The 12687-nt window shown below is 26.3% G+C and overlaps 1 protein-coding gene across 1 annotated transcript in view; it reads left to right on the forward strand.

Moving 5' to 3' along the window:
• Positions 1 to 9310, forward strand: part of LOC100207037 (uncharacterized) — a 36128-nt gene extending 26818 nt beyond the window's left edge. Inside the window, exons 10-15 of the mRNA XM_065799841.1 lie at positions 2834 to 2891; positions 3232 to 3357; positions 3458 to 3598; positions 3676 to 3801; positions 8774 to 8899; positions 9161 to 9310. Of these exons, the coding sequence (XP_065655913.1) occupies positions 2834 to 2891; positions 3232 to 3357; positions 3458 to 3598; positions 3676 to 3801; positions 8774 to 8899; positions 9161 to 9282 (699 nt within the window). The 3' untranslated portion in view covers positions 9283 to 9310. The remainder of the gene's footprint in view (positions 1 to 2833; positions 2892 to 3231; positions 3358 to 3457; positions 3599 to 3675; positions 3802 to 8773; positions 8900 to 9160) is intronic.
• The last annotated feature ends 3377 nt before the right edge of the window (positions 9311 to 12687 follow it).

The raw sequence follows: 12687 nt of genomic DNA on the forward strand, positions 1-12687 counted from the left end.
CTTACAGACTCATTTAACGGAAAAGAAAAACATCCATTCATTGATACCAAAATAGCAGCTAATGCTCAAAAACCTCAACAACTACAAAACTTTTAGCAAAAATTCTACAGAAAACAATAAAAAGCAACCTTTTATAAATTCTATCAATAATAATAATAACTTCCTAAATGATAATCACTCGCTCAAGCTTAAATGTCTTTATACCAATTCTACATTTTTAAACAACAAAAAAAGTTACTTGAACTATCTGATATTGCTCTCTCAACATCTATAGACATTATATTTATTACTATTATTAATATATTATTATATATTAATAAAAAATGTATTAATAATAAATTCAAATTGCAATACAAAACATTATGGAATTTTGTAGAGTAAAATTGAAATATGGCTATAATTTTGCACCATCATTTTTCTAAAATTTTCAAGTCAATAAACGAAATGAAACCAGACTCTATTACAAATATTAATCAAGGAAGATATTAAACAATTGAATAATTTAAAAACATTTATTTAATTATTTGTGAGATCTTGAATTTTTGGTGAGGTTATAAGTTTGCGCCACACTGTAATTTCTTAAAAAATATGCTAAGATTTAAAAAAAAAAAGATGAAAAAGAAAAAAATCTATATATGTATTAGGATGATTCAAAAAACACCTTTTTTGAAAATGTCTGCTGACACCCCCTAAATGTGTTCTATATAATAAAATTATACTGGATTTAAAAATGTTTTTAGGGGTTGTTACCAACCCTCAAACATTAAATAGGTCCCTAATATTTTTTTTTTTTAATTTTTTAAAAATTTTATGTTTACTTCAAAAAAAAATTTAAATCCAGTATTATTTTATTATGCAGAACATATTTAGGGGGTGCCAGCAGACATTTTTAAAAAAAGTTGTTTTATGAATTACCCTAACATTTATATATACACTGCAGGCCAAAAGTTTCCGGACGCTTGATATTTTTATATAAAATCTAAAATCTATCCTGTATCATTAAATTAATCAATAATATTGATTTATAATACTTAAACCTACTAATTTTAAGTGTTTATGTAAGTTTGAGGTCAGTAATTGGGTATTACTGACCTCAAACTTACATAAGTTTTTTTTTTTAATTGTTTATTTTAACTTGATATATAGCGTTACATTACTCTTAAGAGTTTAGTCTTGTTAAAGTTATTTATTTGTTGAAACATGAAGTAAATGTAAAGTAAATATAATATAATGATAGCCGACTAAAATGATTAAGAATATTTAGTTTGGTTTAGTTTTCATTTGGTATTAATGATGGTTGCATTAAAAAATTTTGAAAAAACATTTTAAAATTTTATAATTCGACTATTTAATTAAAAATATGGGTAAAAAACCTTTAACTGTTGCAAAACATTCTGAAATAATTGCATTACATAAAGGAAGTTATTCAGTTCATAAAATTTGCAAAAAAATAAAAGTTGCCAGAAGTACTGTACAAGATACCATCAAACGATGGAAAGAAACAGGCATTTTTGAAGACAAAAGAAGATCTGGTAGACCACAGAAGGTCCCGGAAATAACTTCAGGCTTTAATAGGAGTCATTCAAAATCTATTTCATTAACCACTATGAAACGATGTCTTAGACAAGCAGGACTTTCTGGCCGTATAGCGGTCAGGAAACCTTTGCTATGGATTGGAAATAAAAGGAAAAGGTTACAATGGGCTATAGACCACCAAAATTGGACAGAAGAAGACTGGGGGAAAGTACTATGGACCGACAAGTCTAAATTTGAACTGTTTGGGCAAAGACATAGAATTTACATCAGAAGAACAACAAAAGAAAAAATGATCCCAGAGTGTTTAGTGCCGACAATCAAGCATGGTGGTGGGACGGTTATGTTATTGGGATGTTTTTCTTCAGCTGGTATAGGTGACCTAGTTATAATTGAGGATATTATGAAAAAAGAACAATATAAAACAATTCTAGAAAACAATGCTATACCTTCTGGCTTAAGAACTATTGGTCATGGTTTTGTTTTTATGCTGGACGATGACTCTAAACACACCTCAAAATTATGTAAGAACTATATAAAGGAACAAGAGGATAATGGTGTCCTCAAAAACATGACCTGGCTGGCCCAATCACCAGATTTGAACCCAATTGAGTTACTGTGGGAAGAATTGGACAGAAAGGTCAGATAAAAATGCCCAACATCCAAAGAGCACCTGTGGCAGATATTAGAAGAATCCTGGTTGTCAATTACACCCGAAATAATAAATAAATTAATCAATAGTTGCCACGGGTCGCAAAGAAAGTGATAAAAACTCGTGGGTTATTTTTCGACAGAAAGACATTTTCATTTTTTGTCTTTTTTTTCTTCTTAAATAGTAACTATATGTATCTTTTATAAAACAAATATGATATTTGAATTTTTTTGAAATAATTATGGGAGTTTTAATTAAAAAGTTAAACAAAATCCAAATGTCCAAAAACTTTTGGCCTGCCGTGTATATATAAATATATATATATATATATATATATATATATATATATATATATATATATATATATATATATATATATATATATATATATATATATATATATATATACATATATATATACACACACACGCGCACACACACACACATATATATCTGTGTGTGTTAAATCTTTTCTTTCTTTTCTTTTTTTTTTGTAATTTGCTTCATTTTTACCTTTAAATTAATAATTTCAAATAATATTAATTAATTTAAAGTGTTTGTGTATTTAGATCATAATGCAAAAATATTAAGTGTATTCAAAACCATGGATAAAACTATTTCAATTAATGCTTTTTTTTTTTTTTGTAGGATTATGAAGATCGCTTTCAAGCTTTTGCCAGTTGCTTAAGAAATCTTTGTATACCAGGTAAGTGTGCATGCAATAGTTTAAACCTAATACTGGTTCTGAACTATAATGAAAAATTGACATTCTTTAAACAAAATTTGTTAATATAAATTACCTAATTTGTTGGTATTTATTACTCAAGAAAATAGGTGTTGCTATAGTATTTAATTTAATAAAATTACAGCTCTGAAGCATTTAAAAGTTTGTTTCCACACTATATATTTCTTACTATTAATAAGAAAAGTTTTTAAAGTTTTCTATTTTTTAATAAATTTGGCCTTCCGGCTTTATCTTTTCCAGTAACCTTGATGCATCATTTATTAAAGCCGCAATTCATTAGGAAATGAACTTTTTATTTTAGTAGGTTGTAAGCAATTGCTTGTTAAAGCTGGATTAGCAGACACTGCTGTAGAATTAATTAAGAAGACAGGATTAAGTGTTCAGTTCAAGGCTTTAGCCATATTGAGGTTGTTGGTACAAAACCAGAGTAAATTTTTTTACATGTTTTATTTTTGTGAAATTCCTTATGTTACAATCATGTTATGTTAACAGAATTTTTGTAAAATAATTACTTTTGTAATATTTAGATGATCTTGCAGTTAAGTTATGTAATGATGGTGAACTATTAAAAAAAATCAAGTTACTTAGTGATGTGACAATGGTTAGTTCGACACCAGCAGAAGCTCAAAGACTAATGGCAGCCATTATTAAATACGCTAATCAAGAAGGTTATAATTGTATTATCTTGTTATTATAAAATACTTTGTATAGGTTTTTTTAAATTGTTGACTTTTGTTTATTCCAGCTCCAATTCGTGCTGCACTTTCATATGAATGTATTGGTTCTGTTAACTATTTACTTAGTTCTGATCACATGCTTATGCAGAATGAGGGTCTAATTGCACTTATTATGATTGTTGCTAATGTTAACGGTATTTCTTATTTATACTGTTTTTTTCCTATATGTTATATTCATATAAGATATATATACAATAGTGCTCAAAGGTTTAGCACACAGCAGAATTAAATTTACTTTTTCCATATATATTATTTTTTCAATTAGTAAAGCTTTAAAAAAATTTTATCTTAAAAATACCTTAAAAAAATACCCTGGTGTAGACCCAGAGTGGAAATTTTTTGGGATACCAGTCTCGAACAAAAGTTGGAGGTCTTCTTGTGTTCATACTGTACTATAAGGTGCAAATCTATACTGTACTCGAGATGTCTATGACACACTTATATTGATAATGTATGTTTACCACCCTAATAATACAGACCACATAATAGCTGCTTATAAAACGAATAATTCTGCTCCATCACTGATACTGTCTATACATCACACTTACGCTTGACACTAATGACACTTTAGTAAGTATTTAGTAATTTAAAACAGTAAATGACTCTTACTTATCTCGACTATTGTTTATTGTTTTTTTACAACATTTTACTTATCAGTTTTTTATTATTTTTCTACTTTAGACTCTTTGTTTTCCACTGGACATCTGTCCTTTTGTACTTTTATGTCACTCTGCTAAACTCTTTTTAACTTATTAATAATCTCTAAGGCGTTCACTGCTCGGTGCTGCTTCACTAAAATGCATTGCATTTACAACAACAAAATTTTCTTCTTATCAATTAACTAGACATAGCCAAATAAAATAAGACGAACAATTTTAAAAAAATTTAATTAAGGTATTCTGGCATTATTTTGAAAAAAAAATGAAAAATTTCAAAAAATTATATTTAGACAATTGAACCTTGTAGAGTTCAATAGTAAATATCTTTTTTTTTTAAATAATACCGCAAAAGATTTTTGTGTTGGTGATTTTTGATGATTTAACTTAGTAGTGTACATGATTTTTAACTTTAAAATTGATTTTTCTCAATTTCTGCTTTTTTTATGAGTAGCTGTAGGAAAACAATATGTCAATAAAAAGTCATTATTTTAGATTCATATGTTCATTAATAAAGTGTTTAGTGCCTGAACCTAAAAAAATAATATTAATTAAACTTAAATATACTAGTATACTAGCATTGTGCGAAATTTCTATCTTTAATATTGATGTAATCTTAAGATATTTATTTTCTTGAGATGTTAGCTTTTTGACTTTTCTTTGCTGAGTCAGCAATTTTTTTTTAAATTAAAAATCTCTTAGCAATACGTTTTAGATTTTTATCTAATATGCTAGTATTTCATCAAAGGTATTTATTATCAGTAAAGTATAAGAAAATAGAAATAATGCCAGGATACCATCTTAAGCAGATTCTTTTTTTAAGTTCATACATTAACCAGAATTATGAGCTTTAAAAAAGCTGCTCATAAGTTTAGCATAAGCTTTTTTTAAAGCTTTTAAGGAGAACTTTTGGAAAAAGTTGCGTCATAGTAAATTAAACTCTCCTTTTTTAATGAAATACTACAAAAATATATTTATATGTAGTATTTTAAAAGTTTGTTTTATATTTATTCATCATTTTTGCTAAATTCTAGATAAATTTATTGTGGAAAAAAGTTGCATCATAGTAAATTAAACTCTCCTTTTTAATGAAATACTACAAAAATATATTTATATGTAGTATTTTAAAAGTTTGTTTTATATTTATTCATCATTTTTGCTAAATTCTAGATAAATTTATTGTGGAAAAAAGTTGCATCATAGTAAATTAAACTCTCCTTTTTAATGAAATACTACAAAAATATATTTATATGTAGTATTTTAAAAGTTTGTTTTATATTTATTCATCATTTTTGCTAAATTCTAGATAAATTTATTGTGGAAAAAAGTTGCATCATAGTAAATTAAACTCTCCTTTTTAATGAAATACTACAAAAATATATTTATATGTAGTATTTTAAAAGTTTGTTTTATATTTATTCATCATTTTTGCTAAATTCTAGATAAATTTATTGTGGAAAAAAGTTGCATCATAGTAAATTAAACTCTCCTTTTTAATGAAATACTACAAAAATATATTTATATGTAGTATTTTAAAAGTTTGTTTTATATTTATTCATCATTTTTGCTAAATTCTAGATAAATTTATTGTGGAAAAAAGTTGCATCATAGTAAATTAAACTCTCCTTTTTAATGAAATACTACAAAAATATATTTATATGTAGTATTTTAAAAGTTTGTTTTATATTTATTCATCATTTTTGCTAAATTCTAGATAAATTTATTGTGGAAAAAAGTTGCATCATAGTAAATTAAACTCTCCTTTTTAATGAAATACTACAAAAATATATTTATATGTAGTATTTTAAAAGTTTGTTTTATATTTATTCATCATTTTTGCTAAATTCTAGATATTAATAGTAATAGAAGTCTGAAAATTTGCCATTAAAAAATTTATAAAATTGCCAGAAAAAATCTTAAATACTCAATACACAAGAAATATTCCTAGCAATACACAAGAAATATTCCTAGCAATACCCAAGAAATATTCCTGGCACCTAAAAATCAAATATCAAGACAAACAGTTAATAAAAGACTACTAGACTGTAAACTGTGGTGCTATCTTGCTGCAGAAAACCATGATTAAAACACACAGACAATTTAAAACGAATTAAGTTTTGCAAAGCAATTTTAAAAATGATACCAACATAGATACTTTGACACCCTCAAAAACTATTAAATGCCTATACAGGACATTTTTTTTTGTAACAAGACAGTGTGGATGTTTCAACAAGACAACGCTCCATGCTACAAACCAAAATCTGTAACAGAATGATTTGAGCAAAACAATATCAAGTGACCAGCTCAATCACCTGATCTTAATCCAATTAAAAATGTTTCGATTGTGTTGGTTCAAAAGTTTACCAAAGAACCAGTAACTTCAGTTAAAAATATAAGGGAAAATTTAAAAGAGTTGTTTAATGGCTTGATATTTGAATATTGTTAAAAAATTTTCGGTTCTATAAGAAGAAAATGTTCATTATGCATAAAAAATAGAGGTGTTCACATTTCTTATTAAGGTTTGACCTAAAAGCATTTTAGGCCAAACCTTAATAAGAAATGTGACCACCTCAATTTCCTTTGTAAGTTGCATTCCTTACAAAGCTTTTTTTTTTCTTATTTTATATATGATTAACTTCTTTCAAAAAATTTAATATATATTTTTCATTGTTTTTTTTTCTTTTAATATGTTCTAAATATACTAAAAAATATAATTTTTGTTTTAAATAACTAAAAATTTTATCTTCTTTTTTATTTTTTAAGTTCTAAAGAAAAATAACAATATTGATTTTGCTGTATGCTAAAATTTTGAGCACTGTTGTGTGTGTGCGTGATTATATTTATATATATATATATATATATATATATATATATATATATATATATATATATATATATATATATATATATATATATATATATATATATATATATATATATATATATACACACACACATATACATATACATATACATATACATATACATATACATATACATATACATATACATATACATATACATATACATATACATATATATATATATATATATATATATATATATATATATATATATATATATATATATATATATATATATATATATATATATATATATAAAGCAACTGCACAATAATGATTACTACTAAAAGTTTCATGAGTCAGAAATCATCAATTAAAAAATACATTATGTTATTTCGTTAAAAATATTGTGTTCTTATACAAAAAACAAAAGTGCAGAAATAATTACAAAGCCTTTTATTTTTCGCAAGCGTGCTTCAATCCTTCGATTTCCTAATCATTGAGTTTGTGGTTATCAAGAAAAAACTTATTTTTGTAACGGCACTTTGATATTATTTCAGATTTTTTGTTTAATAATTTTGGGGTACCTTTGCATTCCATGCAAAGGTACCTTCCATTCGCCTTCTGATATGCCAATAAATACCTTTTCTGGAATGTTAGGGGGTGACTCTACACATTTATAAATAACATTTGAGATTCTACATTTTTTTTCTTTCATTGGGCAGTTTTGTCTGCTTATGCAATTGCATGGTGGGGGTTCATCTGAATATTTTTGGTGCAGCTACTCCTTTTAATTGTATTTCGATTGAATAACTTATTTAAGGGATGGGATATTGGAAAAGGTTTGTATTTTTTTTTTCTGGTATATTTTTAAAACACTGGATTGCTTCAGAGGTGCTTTCCCACTGGTTCAAATTTAATTTAGTTTTTATTTCTTTGTTTATTTTATCAAGGTATTTTTTGCTTATGTGGCTGAGTTCAGATTTTGCGATTAGAAGAAACGATGGGCTAACCTTCGTTTCTTCTATTCGCAATGCTCCTTCATAATAAAAAAAACTAAAACAATTCAACCACCCTTTCCAAATACATATGGCAAATAAAAGAAAACCTCAAAGTAACACCCAACTTAACCTGGTCAATTATTAAAAAAAGCACCCGTTTACAATAACGTCACAAAAAAATGCTTACTTTGCCTCCACAAAAAACTTTTAATATTTTTTGTGCAAAAATGTACCCCAAAAATTGTTAAACAAAAAATCTGAAATAATATCAAAGTGCCGTCACGAAAACAAGTTTTTTATAATGAAAACAAAATATTTTAAACGAAATAACACATTGTAACTTATAGTAGTAAATATTTTTTAATTTATCTCGTTAAACAAACATAAAGCTCTAATATCATTCATTGAGCACTCTAGCTGAATAAATACAGACAAAATAAATTTATATATATATATATATATATATATATATATATATATATATATATATATATATATATATATATATATATATATATATATATATATATTTGCATTGATGTAAGCAAAAGTAGCGTTGCACCAAATAAAAAAATTATAGGTTTAAAATTAATTTTGAACAGCATATGTATAACGAGTGTATAACGATAAACGTATTGTTTTTAGATTGTGTTGACCTTATTAAGAAGGCTGGCAGTATTGAAAGGCTTATGAAAATAATTAAACAAGACGACGTTCAACCCCAGACGTTGTTTAATAGCCTCACTCTAATTCAGGCAACTGCATCATTAAGTAAGTCAAATAATCTATTTATGGGTTTGGTTATTTAAAAATTGTGTGTGTATATATATATATATATATATATATATATATATATATATATATATATATATATATATATATATATATATATATATATATATATATATATATATATATATATATATATATGTATATATATATATATATATATATATATATATATATATATATATATATATATAATATTTATATAATTGTGCATAAAAGTTTACAAAAAAATAATTTTTATAGACGGAGGAAAGGATTTATTAGAAGAATTTGAAGTTTACAAGGTATTGGACTTGCTAAAAAACCATTCTGAACAAATTATAAATAATAAAGTGAATGAAACTTTAACTGTTATAAGCAGATGATTATTTAAAGAAATAATAAATTAATATACATATTTTTTTATGTTGCCAACATTGTTTAAGTCGTACTTCCAAATGTGTAGGAAAGAAACGAGCAGCTTTGAAAATTTTTTAAACTTTTTATAATTCAATGTTTTGTTTATTTTCATTACTTTTTTCTTTCTGAGTAGTAAATACTACCGAATATGGTTGCTGTGTTTGTATGAATTTTGATCTGAAAATATTGTCAGTATTATTTCTTTAGCGTGAAATGAACTATTTAACATGAAAATTGTAATATTAATTAAATCTCATACTGTAAAAGAACAAATTTCAAATAAACCTAAGATTTTTTACTTAATAAACTTTTTTTATATTTTTTTTTTTTTTAAAATTTAGTACAAAATTTAAGAATTACAACTTTATAAAATTAAATTTGTTTTTATTAAAAAAAATATACTAGTTTTTCGAACGTTCTAAGTGTATTTATCAATGTGATCAACAGTGGCATTTATTGCGTTGGTTTTTGTTTGCTGTGTCCTCCTTCTTTCTCTACATTTTGCGATCTGTATCTTTTAAGCTGCCAACTCCCGATTATTCTTAAACTATTTTTAATGTCTGCAGAAAAAGCAAAAAAAACTTTTAGAAAAAAGTTTTTCTTTCTTTTTCTGCAGACATTAAAAATAGTTTAAGGATAATCGGGAGTTTTTTTTACATTACTTTCCATCAACAAAAAAAAAGCAAACAAATCTTTTAGTTAAACAAAAGGTAAAGATATAAATAGTTATTATTATTATTATCAGAATATTTAACAAATATGGTGATTATAAAAAAGGTGTCCATTTTCACGGAGATCATTGATTTTGTCTCAAAGACCTAGTTATCAATATTTAAAAGATAAGCTAACAAGTGTCTTTAACTTTTGTTGTATACAGTTATGACCCAAATATGTTTTTGTACTTTGCATGGGCTCCTCGAACTTTCAGAATAGCCTCGATTCTTCGAATCATTAAGGCAATAAGACTCTCACAATATCCGAGTGTTATATTATTACATCACGCTTTCATTATCTTAGATTTGCTACTGAGCTTGGGTTTTGTTTTATAAACTTCTGCTTTCAATTTATTTAACAGTTTTCGATGGGGTTTAAATTAAGTTAATTTCCAAGCTCCAAGGCAGGAACATTAAATAAATTTTTTGGAGCCATGTCTTGATAACTTTTGCTTGATGGCTAATCGCCATGTTTTGTATGAAAATATCAAACTTTCTAATTCGAAACCAATTGAATTGACAGTACTCACTTTGTAAATGGTGTAATCCTACGCAACAGTTAGCAGTAATTACACTTTATAATTAATAATAATTATAATTGCTTAATAAAAGTTGCAACTTATCAGGAATTGAAGTGTGAGTTTTAATGAAAGTTAACAACTTTCAAAATCTTTCTTTAAAGAATTACTACTATTTATTGTTATCACCAAAAAGATCGTCGGGTATTAATTCGTGTCAATTAAACCAAACATTTTTTACTTATGAGTATTTGTTTTATAATAATAGAAAAGGTTGTTTTAAAAATTGAAACTATGTGTTAAGGGTCCCAAATGAGGCAAAAGGGAAGTTGGATGGGCCCGTTTAAGAATTTTTTTTTTTTTGTTTCATTTTTTTTTTCTCTCGATATTAAGTTTAGAAATTTAGATTTGTAAAATTATTATAAAATTAATATTTTTCATTAGCCAGGTACAGCGCCCCCAGAATCCGATAAAAAATTTAAAAATCTTGCATCTTATTTTCCGAAATCATTTGGAATTTCTTAAGCAGATAAAAAGGAATTCTTAAATTTTAGTATGAGCTGTTGATATCTAGGCACAAGCGTTCTACCAAAGCAAGAATCTTTTACAACCTTAAAGTCTTTCGAACATTGAACAAATGGAACAAGATAAGGAAACTCAGATAAAACAACTCTTTCCAACTCATCAACACACTAGTATCTGGTTTGAATTATTTCTATCCCAACCTCTACCCTGATACCCTCTCTGCAGAACGCTATTTTTCCAAAAATTTATCAAATTAAGGCCAAAGATCCACCAATAAACATCCTAGTTACAATTCCTATCAGGATATGTAGTTCAAAGGGATGTATTAAATGTTGGATATCTAGATCTTCGCCAAAGTAGAGAATTCTTGGAAATATCACATTCAGAGAATGTTTCATATTGGATTTCCTAAAATTATTCTCAAATTGAAGTTTTTGATTTTTGCACATCTTCAACAACGGAAAGGATTATGCTGTACATCACTATTTAAGTATAAATTTGAAGTTGTATCTTCATTAACATCAAAAACATTAACAATAACCCTCCTGAAACCACCTCCTCTATCCATAGAAATACAAACAAGAATCGGCTGGGGATCAAGACGACGCTGATTTATTAAATCCAGAGTGAAATTAGATGTGTCTTAAACAAAAACAAGTTTATTTAAAGTTGTGGCATCAGTACTGTAATGAAAGTTGTCATCAGTTCTGTAAAGAAAGTTGACCTGGAAAATAACAAAAATTTTAATTTTCAATACTAAAAGCCAAATAATTGCGACCTTTTCTACTTGATAAAAATGCGATATGGACTAGGTCAGTCATTTTTCCAAAGGTGTTGTTTTCTACTGCTGCCTTATTTCCCATTCCTTTCCAAAGAGTAGATATCAGCAGCCCTGTTTTATTCAGGGAAAGCTTTAATACTATTTGAAGTTCCTTAATCACCTGAAGAAATATCTGTTTTTCTGACCTAGACATAAATGAACAAAAAAATAAATATCTTCTCATTTAACACATATGTACTCTATAGTACACATGTGTACTCGATGGGAAATGAGCTAGCGACTAGCTAGCTTTATAGCGATTTTGAAGCAATTTTTTTCTTCTAGTTTTGTTTTTTCCTAATGTCTTTAACATCTTTAAAAATTCGATTTTTAGTCTAAAGTCTATAATAATTATGAGAATAATTGAACTTTAAACATTACGATTTTGTAGCAATGTGTCGCTAGCTACATATTGTAGCTTGTAGCAAGCTACAAAATATCTACAAATCTAAAGGTGGTTGATAGTTACATATCAAAGTTTTTTAGACAGAGATTTTATTAAGATATGACGCTCGCTACAGTAGTCAGTGGGTCTTTAGTTTATTAAGCTAGCTGTCCTCGTAGCCAAATTGTTGTCTTTATCTTTACAAATATCGATAGCTTTCCGCTAACTTAAAAAAGTTGGCAATCCTCGTGGCCGAATTGCTGTCTTAATCGTTATGATTATAGCTAGCTTTTTGCTGGCCGATTTCCCACCGGGGTAGTTTCTTTGTTTTCCTTTGTTTTTAGGATATCCAACTGAAATCGTCAATGGGTTTCCAACAGAAAAAAAAAGAAATTGTTACTAGGGCATCC

Source organism: Hydra vulgaris, chromosome 06 (assembly GCF_038396675.1).
Source record: "Hydra vulgaris chromosome 06, alternate assembly HydraT2T_AEP".
Classification (NCBI taxonomy): Eukaryota; Metazoa; Cnidaria; class Hydrozoa; order Anthoathecata; family Hydridae; genus Hydra; species Hydra vulgaris.